Source organism: Anopheles merus, chromosome 2L, assembly GCF_017562075.2.
Source record: "Anopheles merus strain MAF chromosome 2L, AmerM5.1, whole genome shotgun sequence".
Taxonomy (NCBI): Eukaryota; Metazoa; Arthropoda; class Insecta; order Diptera; family Culicidae; genus Anopheles; species Anopheles merus.
In genome coordinates, this window is record NC_054083.1 from 4,757,245 (window position 1) to 4,775,330 (window position 18,086).

Consider the following 18,086-nt stretch of genomic DNA (forward strand, 5'->3'; position numbering starts at 1 on the left):
TGACCATACTTTAGAACTCGACGACGAAGGCGAGGGAGATGAAGGTCCTCTGGATGGAGAGCTGATTATTCATGCAGAAGAAGACGAAGTGATTGAGGATTCACCGGCGGATTGCTGTCCGGACAACTGCTACAAAAAATTTCCTGTTCTTGCTGGGGATGATGACGCGCCGTTCTGGCAGGGTTGGGGAAATTTACGTCTCAAAACGTTTCAGCTAATAGAAAATAAGTATTTTGAGACAGCTGTAATTACAATGATTCTGCTTAGTAGCTTAGCTTTGGTAAGTATTGCTCTAATATGTAACATCGAGTCCCGGTCTACAATGTATTTGATTTTTATCCCACAGGCCCTTGAAGATGTGCATCTTCCACAGCGTCCGATCCTTCAAGATATTCTTTATTACATGGATCGAATTTTCACAGTGATCTTTTTTTTAGAGATGTTAATCAAATGGTTAGCTTTAGGTTTTAAAGTATATTTTACAAATGCTTGGTGTTGGCTAGATTTCATTATCGTCATGGTAAGTATGACCGTACCTAATTTCACAAAAAACATTGGTCGGGCCCATAGACAAGTCTGTTATCTCCATATCAAATATTTGGCTGAAAATATGCCCGAGGATTTCCATACATCGGGTTAATTACAAGATGAACATCAGTATGCCCATAAGCTTGCTTAACTCAAAATTAAATTTAGTTTCTGTGTTTAAAAATATCAACAGTAATTTGCTATCAATTGCGTGCAGGTGATGTGGTTCGATAATTGATTTAAGAAATTTCGTTTAGGTAAATTTGTTTTTCATTTGTATTTTTTCCTCTGTTCAATATTTTTATCTTTAGCTTTCACTGATAAATCTTGCCGCTATTTGGGTAGGAGCGGCCGATATCCCAGCTTTCCGCTCAATGCGTACACTGCGCGCCTTACGCCCGCTTCGTGCCGTATCACGTTGGGAGGGTATGAGAGTAAGTACCAAGAATCTTGGTTCACTTGCGTGCATTGTGATTGCTAAGAGGCACTACCTTTTTGATGGTGTACTACTTTGTGCAGTGCCATTGTTTGTGGAAGCTATCTTGCTCTACCTACAATATTCTACAATCTAGTTTACGATGTATATATATATATATATATATATATATATATATATATATATATATATATATATATATATATATATATATATACATATATATGTATATGAATTTCTTCCATGTAGTCTTCTATATGTTTGTATAGACGTGTGCTGTATGTCCTCAACCTATTCGCCTAAAGAAAAAATATATTTTCTTATATTACCTACTTACTTACCTTGCGGATCAATGAACTTAAAAGAAAGTTTATCGCAGCTTTAGGTAAAAATGTGTAATAGTCGATGTTCAATGTTAAGATATCTTTGAATCGTGGTTTTGTTTCGTGTAACACTGTACAATTACAAAAAAAAAAACGAATTAAAAATAATTATGCTGCCGACCTTGACAAAAATTATCTACATGTTTTTAAATCAAGAGGAACGGTTGAAAAATACCATATAGCTGTTGATACCTATTTTAAGAAAAAGTAATGATTTATTATACCTTAGGAAAAACAATGTGTCCTATATTTTGCAAGACTAGAAAATGAACTAGACATTTGCTCATCAGAAAAATGAATATATTCCTATATCCCTCTAAGCAGACATTAGTTTAGCAGCAGACATATTTTAGGATTGATTAGTTTTTTTGTGTACTTACATCGAAGTTTTTTTGCGGTGTGCAAAAAGGTACCTGCAAAAAAAAATCCCTTACAGGGTTTTACAAGTCAGAATCGAATGTCAGCAAAACAATTTCAGAAGCGCAAGATTCAGTTTAGCTGTCAAAAGTTGTTTTTTCACCGCACCGGTGCTATTTTTTGATTGAGATCAATGCTGTTATGCGTTCAAGCATTATATTTTTGAAATATTACGTATTTATGGTAAAAATGACGATTTTCTGTGCAAAAGGCTACATAAACATTGTACATGTTTACTTACGCAAGTGCTCGTAGCTTTTTGCACAAAAAATATTATTTTTTACAATAAATACATTATAATTCATGAATATAACGCTAGAAACGCACTAAATAATTGATTTGTTTACAAATAATCTTAATATACGTGATTTAATTTGCAAAACGATGCGAAAGGCCTCTAAAAAACTAACTGGAGTGATTTAAAAATCAAATTGCGCTATTGAAAATAGCATCGATGCGGTGAAACAACAACTTTTGACAGCTAAACTGCATCTTGAGCTTCTGAAATTGTTTTGCTGACATTCTATTCTGACTTGTAAAACCCTGTATGAACAAATATTAATCATTATTACTAATTATGGGGCCCTTTCCATTGTAAGTTCGTAGGCTGAAATTTCAGCCTGTCAGCTGTTTGCATTGTATAGCAGTTTTCGGGCAGCTATCTAAGTGTGTATAATATACAGGTGGGATTGTCCCAAGGTGTATGAATTTAGAAGGCTGATTTTTATCGCTTCTGCTTATGAATAAAGATTTTTAGAGTGTTTTGAGTATTCGTCAAGTCTCAAGAAAGCTTGTTTGAACAAAAGTTTTCACCCATTCTGTTAAAAAGTGATATTCAAATTTGGTTTTAAAAAACATATTATGAGACTTACACTTTGATTCCAGATTCCACCACGTCATCTCTTTGATGCACCTTGGGGTAAATATAAACAACACTGTGTTTTCGAGCAGGTACCCGAATCTAATTCTAGCTTTGAGGCTAGAATAATCTAGACTGAAAATTGCAGGCTAGTTTTTTGTGTGGTTTTGTATGGAGTGTTTACATGATTTCAGCCTCCAACTGTCAAACTCCATACAAAAAACTGACTAGAATCATGAAGGGCCCTTATATCAGGTATTACAAAGACAAACACCAAAACTAATACAATGGTAACCATTAACCGTAGAGTTGGCAACCAGATTTACTCACGTAAGTTGGCAACCGGCATACTCGGGTATTCCACACGTTTTGATGCAAAATATTAACGATTTTCATAGGTAAACAATGCTTTCTATATTTTAATGCTGTAAGCAAGTAATGCTGACCATATATTCTCTTCTATTTCATTTATTCATTAAGTTTTTTTTCATTTTTTGATAAAAATAACGGTCAAATAGAAATTTGGAATCGCTTGAATTTGACTCGAAAATAAGCACAATACGAAAAGAGGAAGAAGAGAAACGTCATTCTCCATACAAAATGTATGGAATACCCGGGTATGCTGGTTGCCAACTTACGTGGTAAAGTTAAAAAAAATCAAAATAAAATACTTACAGGCTGTTTAAAATTACAACTTATGCACCAAAAAATCATAAATTAAAAGTTGGGAGGCTACGGAAAATTTCAGGTCAATAAAAGCAATGAATCAAAAGTTATTGCAGTTCGAAGCTGAAAAAAATACCCGGGTATCCGGTTGCCAACTTAAAGGTTAAAGAAGGAAAAACTAAAAAACGAATTAAAGAAGGAAAAACAGTGTATTTTATACACTGGTGTAATGCGATTCATCTTATAATATAGGAATTTATGAATGGTTGATAAAACTTATGTTTTTATTGTTTTACTTTATCCGATGTGTATTTTAACTGATTGCAAGTTAATGGAGATATCCAGAAGTATTGTCGATAACTCATTTACATCTTGGAACACTATATTATTCACAGATGTTAAGGAAACCTGACTGCACACTACCTACAAAGCAATGTAGCAAATCTTTATGTAAATATGTGACTTAGATAATAAATAATGCAAGAAGTTTGTGATTTATGTTTTGCGTCGAGGTTTATCATACTATAATGAGCCATTTTTTTCTGAAAAGCTTGATGGCTTCATTTAAGGAAAACAAATAATTCATGAATTTTAGGTGTTATTTATGTAGCTGAAAATACAAAAGCTGCTTTAGTATGTATCGATGTGATTATTGTGTATTTTTTTATGTTCTCTATGATTAAAAACTATCATTTCATCGATTTAATTTATTTGTGGTGCAATAGTTACTATGCTATGTTTTGAGACACAGAACGCGTTTCAGGTGTTCATTCATTTTATCTCTTGTTAGATGCCATAAGGAATTTAAAACATATTTATCATTGTTGTATTTCATTACAAAGAAACTTTCAGGTGTTTTAAAACAGTATCGTACAACTTTTTTTCGATTTTACTTTATTGCTATTGCTATTGACATCAATAAAATTCATCACTTTAGAGCAGTAATGTTTTCGAAAATCAAATTGTAGGGTTAATTTTAACTACTTGCTATATTGTTTGCTACATTCTTCTATTCGACCTAACAAAAAGATAATTACCAGCCTAGAATGACTGCCCAAGGACTGACTATCCCGCTGTGTGGTAATGAATAAGTCTCGAAAGCCTTTATAGGCCTGCATGTCTGCATAGTAAGTTATGCCAAATAGAAGAAGAAGAAGAAGAAGAAGAATATGCACAACTATTATACAATACAAGGATTATACGTACATTGAAACGAACTTATTAATTTAAAAATATTTAAAATTAAAACAGACCTTTTCACGACAAAAGACAGCTAAACCTTATCATATCAAAATAGAGATATTTAATTTATATGGAGACAACAAAAGTTATGGGCGGTTATGAATAAACTACACGATAATAATTCATCAAATATTCACTGGATTTGACCCATACTTTTCCTAGGTATCTTTGATAAACTTCGTTGCTTCACTTTGTGGAGCTGGTGGTATTCAAGCATTCAAAACCATGCGAACTCTTAGAGCCCTGAGACCACTACGTGCCATGTCCCGTATGCAGGGAATGAGGGTACGTAATTAAAAAGTATTAATTTTCTAATTAGTTTTCAATAACAAACATCATTTAGAAGCATTAGTTATTTTACATATCGATTTGCACTGACATTTTATTTGAGTATGAAATAGTACCAGTATGAAATATCATCAATACAAATGTATTATCCTAACGCTCTCTTTAGATTGATGGTGTTAGTTATTTTGATTGCATCAGTGAAGTAGACTATGTTACATTGAAATTATCAATATTTTTGGATCTCTTATTGACCATTACATGATCATGCTATATCAGAATGTTTACAAGTATGATTAGTATATAGCCGCTTTTTCACTTTTAGTTGCTTTTATAGCAGTATCGTGATTATTTTATACCAAATTAAAGTATATTTGATAAAATTATACCTTCACAATTAACGTGCTTAGTACAGTGGCATGCTTAAATATGGGCTTTTTTTATTTTATGTAATTTAATTCCATAATCACATTGCACAAGACATTTCTACATGCAAGAATAACATTGGCTAATGTGATATGTCCACTAGATCGAAGAATTTTTTAACTTTTTTTAAACATTCCGAAAAGTAGAGACTCTATATCATGTTCATTCATACCCGTTATTTTCAGCAAATAAACTGTCAATAAATTTGACAGTTCATCATTATTATTTTATCATTAAAACTTATGTGGCTTATGTTTCATTGCCTTGGCCGATCCATACATTTTTAGCTTTACCAAGGAATATTTCTCATTGTATGAACCCCAAATATTAATAATGGGACTTAATTATACACGCAATAGCAATGTATAAATTGATATTCAATATGGTTAATGTTGCACGCTATTGATGTTGACTGCTTTAAGTATATGTTTTGTTTGTTATTGCCATTGCTTTATTTTTACTAAACAAATTGCAATGAATTAAATTGTTATTGTAAAAAAATATATATTATATTTAATTTCATGGAAACAAATTATTTATAAAACAGGTCGTCGTGAATGCGTTGGTTCAAGCTATACCGTCCATCTTCAACGTGCTGCTGGTTTGTTTGATATTCTGGCTAATATTTGCAATAATGGGAGTGCAATTATTTGCTGGCAAATACTTCAAGGTAATTGCCTTAGTTTTTCAAAACTATCAAAATTTGTTGATTCAACTTTCCTGTTATTTCAGTGTGTGGATAAAAATAAAACTACATTACCTCACGAAATTATACCGGATGTAAATGCTTGCAAAGCCGAAAACTATTCATGGGAAAATTCACCAATGAACTTCGATCATGTAGGTAAAGCATATTTATGTCTGTTTCAAGTAGCCACATTCAAAGGATGGATACAAATAATGAACGATGCCATCGATTCTCGAGACGTAAGTTTTGTAATAGACTTATATAAAATATGTTGTAGACAATTTAAAACTACATTTTTTCTATGATTAAATGCTCAGGTCGGTAAACAGCCTATACGGGAAACGAATATCTACATGTATCTGTACTTTGTGTTCTTTATTATCTTTGGGTCATTCTTCACGTTGAATCTATTCATTGGTGTTATAATTGACAACTTCAATGAACAGAAAAAGAAAGCTGGTGGATCACTAGAAATGTTCATGACAGAGGATCAGAAAAAGTACTATAATGCAATGAAAAAAATGGGTTCGAAGAAACCTCTAAAGGCAATTCCTCGTCCAAGGGTTAGTGTTGTCAGAAACGTTTGTTTGAGTTTGAACCACTAATTTCTTTTTTATTTTCCATTCTTTCCAGTGGCGCCCTCAAGCAATAGTTTTTGAAATAGTGACGAACAAAAAGTTTGACATGATTATCATGTTGTTCATCGGATTCAATATGTTAACTATGACACTGGACCACTACAAACAATCAGAAACTTTTAGTGCTGTTTTGGATTACTTGAATATGATATTCATCTGCATTTTCAGCAGCGAATGTTTAATGAAGATTTTTGCACTTCGTTATCATTACTTTATCGAGCCATGGAATTTGTTTGATTTCGTTGTCGTCATTCTTTCGATTTTGGGTAAGAGTATTAGTTTCAATTAAACAATGTGAGCTACAACATCTACTTCTGTTAAACAACATATTTTGTTTCTTTCAGGCCTTGTTCTAAGTGATATCATTGAAAAATATTTTGTATCTCCCACACTTCTACGAGTCGTGCGAGTGGCAAAAGTGGGCCGAGTATTGCGTTTGGTTAAAGGAGCCAAGGGTATCCGAACATTGCTGTTTGCATTAGCCATGTCGCTACCTGCACTATTTAACATCTGCTTGTTACTCTTTTTGGTGATGTTTATATTTGCCATTTTTGGAATGTCATTTTTCATGCACGTGAAAGATAAGAGTGGCTTAGATGACGTGTACAATTTTAAAACATTTGGCCAGAGCATGATTTTACTATTTCAGGTCAGTTTTCTTTTCTTCTTTAAACTGTGAATTTTATACTAAATAGCTGTAACTGGATTACATCAATTTCAGATGTCAACCTCGGCTGGGTGGGATGGTGTTTTAGATGGTATTATCAATGAAGAAGACTGTCTTCCGCCAGACAATGATAAGGGTTATCCGGGAAATTGTGGTTCTTCAACGATTGGCATAACGTACTTGTTGGCGTATCTTGTAATAAGTTTCCTTATCGTTATTAACATGTACATTGCTGTTATCCTCGAAAACTATTCGCAAGCTACGGAAGATGTTCAGGAAGGCTTAACTGACGATGATTATGATATGTACTACGAAATATGGCAGCAATTCGATCCTGACGGTACACAATACGTTCGATATGATCAGCTGTCAGACTTTTTGGATGTGTTGGAACCGCCTCTACAGATTCATAAACCAAATCGTTATAAGATTATTTCGATGGATATTCCGATATGCCGTGGAGATATGATGTTCTGTGTTGATATTCTAGATGCACTAACGAAAGATTTTTTTGCTAGAAAAGGAAATCCTATAGAAGAAACAGCCGAATTAGGTGAAGTTCAACAACGCCCAGACGAAGTAGGTTACGAACCAGTATCATCAACACTTTGGAGACAGCGTGAAGAGTACTGTGCTCGACTGATACAACATGCGTGGAAACGCTATAAACAGCGTCACGGGGGCGGAACTGACGCTTCAGGAGATGATCTTGAAATAGATGCCTGTGATAACGGTTGTGGTGGTGGTAATGGCAATGAAAATGATGATAGTGGAGATGGTGCAACAGGTAGTGGCGACAACGGAAGTCAGCATGGTGGTGGCAGCATAAGTGGCGGAGGAGGAACTCCTGGTGGTGGTAAAAGTAAAGGAATTATTGGCAGTACTCAGGCTAACATAGGCATAGTGGATAGTAATATATCACCAAAGGTATCACCGGATAGCATCGGCGATCCCCAAGGTCGTCAGACGGCCGTTCTTGTGGAGAGCGACGGATTTGTGACGAAAAACGGTCACCGTGTCGTCATACACTCTCGATCTCCCAGCATAACATCGCGAACGGCAGATGTCTGAGCCAGGTCTCGCCCCCCTCTCTCGGATTCAGATTCCGAAGCACGGCAGAAATAATATTTGAAATGACATGCAATGTAAGGTTTAAGCATTCAAAGAACATCAACAGACTCTCTTAAACGCATGCTATCTTATGTAAATGTAAAAAGTCATTCAAAAAACAAAATGGCATGAAACACCTCGTTCTATACAATATAAAAGAGAATCCCAAGAGAAAAAAGGTTGTTTTGCTGGTGCTGAAACACTCTAGCACAATCATTCAGACAGTGAACGTTACAACATAATATAAGCATGGAATCTATCATAGCAGCAAAGGGCGCCTATCAAAAGATAATTATTATGGAAAAGAACCAATCATTCCTTTGTCGCTAAATCCCTTGACACAGATCTTAAGTCCATAGCCAACAAAAATCTCGCTCTTTTTCATCAAATTTATAGAGCAAGCAATATAAATGAAACGCAGTACAGATTTAAAAAAAAAACAATACAGACATTTGTTTATGTTAGAAATTATTGAATGATCTGACAATAGACACTTTTTATAGAGACTTTGAGCCAATTGGCCTCATTTGTCTTTTACAATTGACACATAAACCAAACAAAAATGTACACTTATCATTATTGTTTTATTACATTATAAACATAGCTTGGTTGATAAAAAATGCCTTCATTGGACTGAATTTGTCAAACCTGCTTTTTGAAAGGTATTTTGTCTTAATATTACTTCTTTTTAGTACTAGTAAAGGTCCTGTCACATTGAGGAATATGGAATATAATTATTACGTCATAACGCTTTTCACAGCTTTAATCTCAGCCAAAAATGAATTGCTTCTGGCCAATGTAGATTCTGTCAAGACAGTGGCGGATTTAGGGTATCGGGGGTTCTGGGCGGTAAGACGAGTTGAGGCCCCTTGTAAATGATAAATGGTGAGCGGGAGTGGGCTGCAAAGAAATCGCCAGCATCAGGACCCCAACGTACATCGTTCCGGGGCCCTTGTCGCTAGTACTCTGTAGTATGCAGTATGTATAAAAGTGGACAGACTAGCGATTTAAGTGGCCCTTAAATCGGCAGGGCCCCAGGCGACCGCCTAGACCGCCTACCGTTAGATCCGCTGCTGTGTCAAGAAGGAAAATTCCACTGTCAAAGTGTAAAACGGTAGTTTTTTGAGTAAGAAACACATAAACCAGATATGAGAGTTTCGTCCCAAAACTAATTTTTCAACACAAAATAGTTATTTCAAACAGAAAGACATGTTTTACATAAAATTCCGTTCCATTATTCCGAGTGTGTTTTTACATTTGCGGAGCGGATTTTTCTGTCGTTCAGCGACAGATTAATTCCCAAATTATTCCTATAATGTAATTGGGCTTTTAAGGATACTCATTAGTGCGTATGCTTGTGTAACGTAAAACTTAAATTCATGAAAATTTTCATCTAAAACTTGTGAAACCTTTATCAACAATGAAACAAAAAATAAGGACGCAATAATACATTTTTCGCACAATTTCAAATGAAATAAACCGATTTATTTAGACAAACCAACTATATTATCATCTTTTTTTTATTTGCCGCAAGAACTGTTGTCGCTGAACGCCAGCCGAATAAATTATAAGCATAACTGTGTTTGATTGATTAGTGTACTAGTCAGTCAGTTCTGCCTATGGGGAGCTCGATCGATTCCATTATATGGTCGATAATGGTCATGTCCTGAGGTTTTAATTTCTATGTATCTGATATTCCAATTATATTTTATTTTTCTGGTTGAATATAATCTCACTGAATTATAATAAAGCAGTTCATCCAAATGATTTACATTAGCAGTCAAAGTTATATGTTGAGAATATAAAATCTATATAAATTCAAAAAGTATGTAAATTTACACTCGCTAAATCTGTGCGTATTTTCCACTGTTACAAATCAATTAATGTTGCTTACCTATGTAAGCAGAAGCTTTATGATTTAAGCCGAATTAAATCCGCAATTCAAGGATAATCCTACGGCCTTACGCTACTGTGGAGAAATAATTTAAAAAACAAATTGTCCATGACCAACGGATTATTGAATGAACCCTGTGAGTAATGATTTGTACTCCTTATGCCTTGTTATTTTAAACAAAACCAGCCAAATTACATATGCCAATATTAATTGAAACACATTCACATGCGCATCTTACCATCAAAATGCAACTACGTCAAACGAAATCTGTCTCTCACTAGCAAAGCAAAATCAAGCTTGGCCTATTTCATTGTTAATATGTTTCTGCGTGCAATCAAAAAGCCACCAACAAAGAGGAATGAGAGATATAAATGATTTTGGAAAATATTAAAATTAGGCATAATCATTTATATCGAAGTGCAAATAAACAAAAATCAAATGCGAGGGGTCGGGGCGAGCCTTTAAATGTAATGTTTATAATTATTGAAATTAAATAGAAATAAATTATACCCACTGTTATACACTAAAATAACATTCCAACACAAGATCACCGGTTCATAATCAAAAACGGACATTTCAACAACTTGGACAGAACCTACAAAATATAATGCTTTTTAACATTAACGAATATTGCCAGCATATGAACGTCCGTAACATTACAATGCGATTGGTTCTTGCTAAAGAGTGGCAAGAAAAGTAGATAAATCAAAGAAAACTTAAAATATGGAAATAGTTTCAAAAGGATAACATAATTAATGAATCAATAGAAAAAAAACAAAGCCAAGGTTTGTCCAAGTTCCGTTGTGAACATATTTTTGTTATTTTTGAGCCGGAAGCAATTTACTTAGTATCTAAACGATACGAAGTATTAAAAGGAGCTTCATGTAACGAAACTGCTAACGAGTATGCAAGAATAAAACGCAAGTGTTATGAAACTCCATCGATGAGTGGCAAGAGGTAAATGCTTGAATAGAAGCATTATAGACAGCAGAAGTTAATCAAAAGGCTTATATATCAATCATTTTAAGACAAAAACAACCTCTGGATAATGAGATAACACAAAACTCAAATGAAAGCAACTGAATGGTTGATAAGCTTGGTAAATCAGCGTTACACGCATACGCACCAACAAACAAAAACAACGTCGTAAGGTTGCTATATCTTAAAACGATAATTCTTTATATATTATAGTTTCTCTTTTTACTGATTGCTTCATCAGAATGCTTTTGTGATATTTAATAAAAACTAAGACATAGGGAAGAAAACACACAAAAGCTTTTGGTAGTGTTGTTTCCGACTTGGTACGGATAACAAACAGAACGGATTAGCCTTCTGCAGTCGTTTATAAAGTATATTAACTATAGCCTAAGCCGGTTTTAAACATTTGAAATCGCTCCTTATTATTAACATCTCAATTTTATAGGTTCACATGCATCGTTATAGTGTGTAACAAAATATTACGTATGGAACACTGCCACAGACATGCATTCGCTCACTTTACAGCACCTAAAGCTTATCTCTTACCATATCGTTGTAGCATAGCGATTATCGAGTTTATTTTTTACTTTTAAATTAAATGTAAAATACTTTGTATGTTTTGGTTTTCTTTTTCAAAGCATAATCCCTTTCCTTCTATTCTTATATCGATTTCATAAATACAAACATAAATGCTACTAATTATACATAAATTACATAAATTACATGAATAGCTGTGCAAAGAAATCGGTTCAATGTTTATGTCGTTATTTTAAACATATTCTGTTCTTTCAAATATTTTGTGAAGAGTATTATGCTTTTACATTGAAACCATTAAACAAAAAAAGTAATAGAGACAAAGGGTAATCCTGTAGCTAGGTGCAACTTCCATCGTTAAAAATTGAATGTTGGTGAGCGTATAATTGCCATTCATCAAATACTTTATGTAAACACTTCGAGTACATTAACTTCGTAACTTCGAGTACATTAAAGAGAACGCCCACCAATACAGGTACTGCAAAACAAGGGTCACAACACAAACATATACCAAAGATTAAAAATCAATCTCTCACAAATTCCTGCAATCCCAGAGGTATGAATAAGGCAAAAAAAAACTTTTAACAGCTTCGGTTGTCAAGACATCAACAGGCAAGAAATTTATGGAAATAAGCTATTAAAAAATTCACATAATCAACATTAACTTACCCTTAGTCATGCAATAGTGATGGATAATACGATTCATTTCACGACCCGACCTGGAGTCGGGTGCGAGCCTGTCGGAATCGATTCCGACCCGTGTGTGCATAGAGCTTGGTCGGAGTCGGAATCAAATCCGACCCGAGGGTGCAGCGAGTTCGGGGCGATCCTAATGTTCAGAGGTGGCAGAAAGCATACGCGATTCCAACCCATTGGTACAGCGATTTCGCGTCAGATAGGATGAAAGCAGGTTCAATACTACTCGGGTCAAAGTGCGCTGCACCCAAGGGTCGGACTGAACCTACCTTGGCCCGATCCGACCCGAACTCGATGCACCAACGGCTCGAAGTCGTTTATGCTTTCTAGCATCTATCGGAATCGTTGAACCTACTGAACTTACTTTTACCTTTCGGGTCGACCTGTGCAGCTCCTGTTTGCTTACGAATGGCTTCGACCAGATAGCTTCGGGTCGACCTGTCCATCACTAATGCACAAATGTTCCAGAATAAACATTCAATTACACAATACATATTTCGACAAGCCAGACATAAATTTTCAATACGGATTGCTGTCAAGACCATTCAAATCAAAACATTAATAGCGATTCAAAGTAAACCAGTAGCATGTATTACAGATGCTTTCTAATTTACGTTCATGTAGCCTATATCTTTGCAGAAGAATCTTTCTCGTTCCACCAGAAACAAGTGTCGAAAAAAATCCCCCATTTTTTACTTTAACACATCACGAATCTTTGTCCAAAACAAACATCGTAATTTTATAAAATATTTTGTTACATCACTGGTTTTTTAAGTAAACCATAAAATTCCATCGTTAGGACACTTTGACCTTGGAAATTGAAAAGGCAATCGAAAAATCAAGTTTAAATACGAAAACATATAATTATTCACTAAACCTGTTAAAATATCGCCATAAGAGACACTTGCTGTCTATCCAGCGATAGATAGATAAGATAGCTCGAAAAAGATTTGCCCAAAATTACTCAACTACTCTTGTTAAAAGTGTGTTTGGTAGATATTTTTTTAGAAAAATATGGGTAGTGTAAAAGTCCTTATAACCATTTTTTGTTTTATAATATGCCTCAATAAATCGCTTATTACAATTTCATAAAAAAATAGGAAGCAACAATCTGTTTACAGTAAATCTGTCGATTTGTTTTACCTTTACATTTGTATCAACAAAATATCGTGAGAGGTCCGTGAAACAACCCATCTTGTATGTTATAAAAAATGTTCGCTTGAAGGGGTAGGGATAATCTCATACCAAAAATAGTATGATGAAACGAGAAACAATTTCGATGTAACAAATTCGGATACAAAAACAGCAAATCACTAAACAAGTGAAGATAATAAAAGCGTGAACATTGAAGAAGCCACTTAGCTAGAATTGATAATACAGGTAATGTTTTCGTAAAATTGCGCATATTGTCGATTTGCTCACTGTCTATTTGTTAACGCTAGAGCTGAACGTGCATACATACTTGTGCTTTTGTAATACTTGAAAATATCCAATTTTCTGTCTTACGAGGATTTAAATTCAAAACCAAATTCGAAGGACAAAATTGACTAGCAACAAGTGAAAAATAAATAGATAGATTAAAAACACAACAACAGAAGCTGTTGAATCAAGTGTATATCTTAAATTAAAAAATAATTAAATAAATTGGTATGAGAAATAAACCACGATTAAAACTTAAGGTTTAAAAAAATCACGCTCTCAAAAAATGGACACTTCAATAAGTTAAATTATGCGGGGAATAGATCTAACAACGATTCACGCCGAGAATTTGTTACTTTATTGTAAAAAACCGGCAAGAACCAGAAAACAAAACATAGAAGTAACTGGATCAACCCAGTAAACATTTAAAAACACCAGGCGCGCTTTTAGCTGTACTTAATCACCTTTAATATTCAAGATAAAGTGTGACACAAACAAATTTATTGCACTCGCATGCTTTCGCATCAGCAATGTACAGCATTTAAAAGCAAAAACAATATTGTGGCATGAATAAAAAGGAAAAAAACGAGAAACATATGAAGCCATAATACAGAACTTCATTTACCACAAATATATTGTATTGAGGGAGAAAAGTCCCACATGTCCAAAAACAAACAACAATTTCAGTGCCTTTTTCAAAAATAAATGTGCAAGAAATAAAATTCCAAAGTCGAGCCATGACATTACAAGGATTCAATTTGAAACAAACGGTATGAATCAAAAGAATGGACAAGTATTCGCTTATATCTAAAGTGCAAGAATATAAACAAGAACATTCTATCGCGAAATATATAACTGGAACTGGAATGTTTTTAATCACGTATGATTTCTCTAAAGATCCATAATTGAAGGTAATATGCATGGTTGAACAAATATTACGTAACGATATTAACGATGAGCAGGATTCAATACAGCAAAAAAAAAAACAAACCAATGTAAAACAATCATAATCACGCCTCCTCTGTTATATATCAGCTTCTTTGTTATTGTAATAAACACGATACGCGAAAACAAACCAAAGCAACAAACTTTATAAACATTCTTCAAATTATTAGTTGCGTTGGTTAGCTTTTTATTTAGCTCAGTGTCATTTTTATGCAGAGGATAGTTTTTCTTTAATGTATTGTTAAATCTGTTTTTAATCACCAGCTATAAGTTTTAAACAAATTTATTTTATTTCAAGACACTTACTACTAGAGAACTACTAGACATTGAAGTATTATTATAAGAGCCAGTCCACATGATTTTCTAAGCAATTGCTACGGCTAAAAGCTACCTAGGTATAAAAGACTTTGTCCAGCAAGTGTGGATGCAGTGATTCTTTCTAGTATAGACTAAGAAGGAATTGTATTTGCGTATGCCAAATGGAAGCAAATATTTCAATAGCTTACAGCTTAAACGCATTACTGAAAATTAAGCTTGCTAATTGAAGTAGCGATAAATGACGAAGTAATTAACAAGATAATCTATTCGAACTCGACCAAGTTCACTCGTTCTAGCCATATTATGTACAATCAAGAGAAATGTGAACGCCACTTCAAGCGAACATTTATTGCAGATGGAAAAAGACATAACTGTTGCAACAAAATGATTGAAAACAATCGGATTGTACAGAAAACACTACAGAAAGAAATGACATACTGAAATGAAGATACAAACAAAACATATAAAAGGACTGTGGACGGAATAATAACGAAGAACTATGAACAAATGGTGAAAAAAACAATAGTTTGGAAAACTCACTCATTATGCTTTGTGATAAAAAATATCTCCAAAATATCTTGAAAAGCACCAACACAATACTGTGTTACCAATTGTCTTGTTTATTTATGTGACGTCATTACTTAAATAAAACTTGTTATTAATTTATTGTAAGTAATGAAGGAATTTCCAATTATTAGCTACTTCATTTCTGGTGTTATTAATTAAACTGTTCGCATATAGTAGTTTTCAAAGTATAAGAAGAATCAATAAACACAGCTACTTCCCCAGCTATGAGTATTACTTCTACTTACCATTGCTTATAGAGAGAGCCTACTTGTTTCGAAAAATCAGTAATAATATGCTAAACACAAGTGCCATTTTTAATATAATTCATAATAGTTTGTATTCATAACATTATATTGCTTATGTTTAATTATCTTTTCACTGTCCGATTTTGGAATAAGCTAGGAAAGCTTATACATTCAACTAGAAAGAATCGATTTTGGAATAAGCTTGTTGAATGTACTTAGATTGCCTTTTGATTGTGTACAACGTGTTGGAGATTACGGGAAAAGAAATAACCGATATCAAGAATTAGACAATTAGGCTTTTTTTTATTTATTCAAAAATATATGACATTACTATGAATTGTAACAGCACGGAATATTTCGTGACCATTTTTCTTCTATAAAATTCTACAACACATGGCATAACTATAGGAAATGTGTCCATGGCATAAATTGTGTACACAGGCTACAATAAATGTAGCTGGGATCGTTTTGTAAATGGCGTATACATCCTTTGTACTTGTACTGGAAATGTTTAAAAGTATACTGTATTCCCCACTTCTAAACATATCACAGCTAAAAGCAATGTTCTTTTTCTTACTTACATTGGAAAACATCTATTACATAATTCCTTTGAAGTAGAAGTCGTGGTTGAAAACTGTTCACGAAACAATTCCGAGGTCAAATTCTATATCTCCCCAATAGGATTTGGCTTCACTGCTAAGATTCATTGAACTATTTTTTAAAATAATTTTCTATTTGATAATTTGTATGAAAGAAGTCTGTCAGACCCAGGCTATAATAGTAATACTATAATAATCCTACGATTTTTTTTTTTGTTTTTTAATTCTAAAATTGATCGTTTTTATTGCAAAGCGTATTTGATAGATCAATTTTTGTTTTTTAACATCTATGAATCAAAAATACTCTAATGTGATGACTTGATGCTGTTTGAATTCTTGTTTATATATTTCCCCGAATATTGTTTTAACATAATATATCATAAAATTAAATCTATACTTGCAATTGTTCAATAGTTAGACAATGTCAGCAATTTTGTCATTCTGAATTGAGATGAGACCTACTATTTTTTTCTACTTTTTCTGAAGTAAGTGTCGTTATTTATTGGTATACATCTCAACTCCCGTTTTTTATTGAATTATCTTATTTAAAGGGTTCCGGTCTGCCTTACCTATTTTCAAAGCCAGTTTTAAGTTAAAAAATAGACTTCAAAGTCAATATTTAAATACAAAAACCAGAAGGCAAAATCAAAACTAGATAAAGGTACATTTTTAGTTATCACCAAACTAATACACTGTTAAATTTTATGTCATAGTGAATTTTCCTTCCCCTCCATCTATCAAAACATCACAACATGAAAAATGTGTTCTAAGATGTTTAGATATACCTTTTTTCGAAACATCATCACACCATATCTCATTTTTTACTTATAAAACTGCACCAAAATTGATCTACTCTACCAATAATGAAGCTAATAGCAATATATTATGTAAAATATTTTACTATGTTCTGTAGGCATGTTACATTCCATTACATAGCTTACATCTTTTTATTAAAATCTGAAAGTAATGCGATTTTTCTCTTTTTTATTGATTGCAATACTTGCAAGTCTCAAGATTCCATTAAACATAAATTCACAAGAACAAATCCTACAAATTCACATGAACAACAATTTCACATAGAACAACATGAACTGTCTCATAAATCTGTAAAGTTTTTTGGGAAACAGTAATAAAAAAGACCGCTAATGAAAACGATGATGCTACTGTATGAGCGATGAAAACACAACAAAAGATTATAGATTTATTATCCATTATGATTATTGTAAAAGAAAAAAGTTGTTGAAGTTTGTACAAATAAAATAAATGATAAAATATAGAACTTGACTGCTTTAGAAATTGTGTTTCAATTGATGTGTTTTATAGAATCGTCTAGAAATTTTTACATTTTTCTTATATTAGCCCAGTGGCGGCTTAAGGGTATCAGGGTGTAATGCGATGATCGTACAACTGTACTTCGAGTATCGTCGCGGTAGGTCAGTTTTTACTGACATGAGCCGAGGTGGATTAAAACATCGATCGAACGGACTTTTCAACACTTGATCGTCCAGGCGATCATAGAAACCTTTAGGAGGTTTCCCTTACTGGA

At 33.5% G+C, this 18,086-nt stretch overlaps 1 protein-coding gene across 48 annotated transcripts in view; it reads left to right on the top strand.

Annotated features, from left to right (window-relative positions):
* The window catches only part of LOC121593718 (sodium channel protein para), a 155,455-nt gene extending 137,631 nt beyond the window's left edge, over positions 1-17,824 (top strand). For 47 of the 48 annotated variants that reach the window (XM_041916319.1, XM_041916326.1, XM_041916329.1 and 44 more), the window contains 9 exons: positions 15-280; positions 347-520; positions 4,694-4,816; positions 5,790-5,912; positions 5,975-6,169; positions 6,248-6,493; positions 6,564-6,834; positions 6,913-7,217; positions 7,290-17,824. In XM_041916319.1, coding sequence (XP_041772253.1) covers positions 15-280; positions 347-520; positions 4,694-4,816; positions 5,790-5,912; positions 5,975-6,169; positions 6,248-6,493; positions 6,564-6,834; positions 6,913-7,217; positions 7,290-8,306 — 2,720 coding nt within the window. In that variant the 3' untranslated portion in view covers positions 8,307-17,824. Of the gene's footprint in view, positions 1-14; positions 281-346; positions 521-839; positions 963-4,693; positions 4,817-5,789; positions 5,913-5,974; positions 6,170-6,247; positions 6,494-6,563; positions 6,835-6,912; positions 7,218-7,289 lie in introns of all 48 variants that reach the window. The other variant, XM_041916365.1, reaches the window with a different exon arrangement.
* Positions 17,825-18,086: the final 262 nt, after the last annotated feature.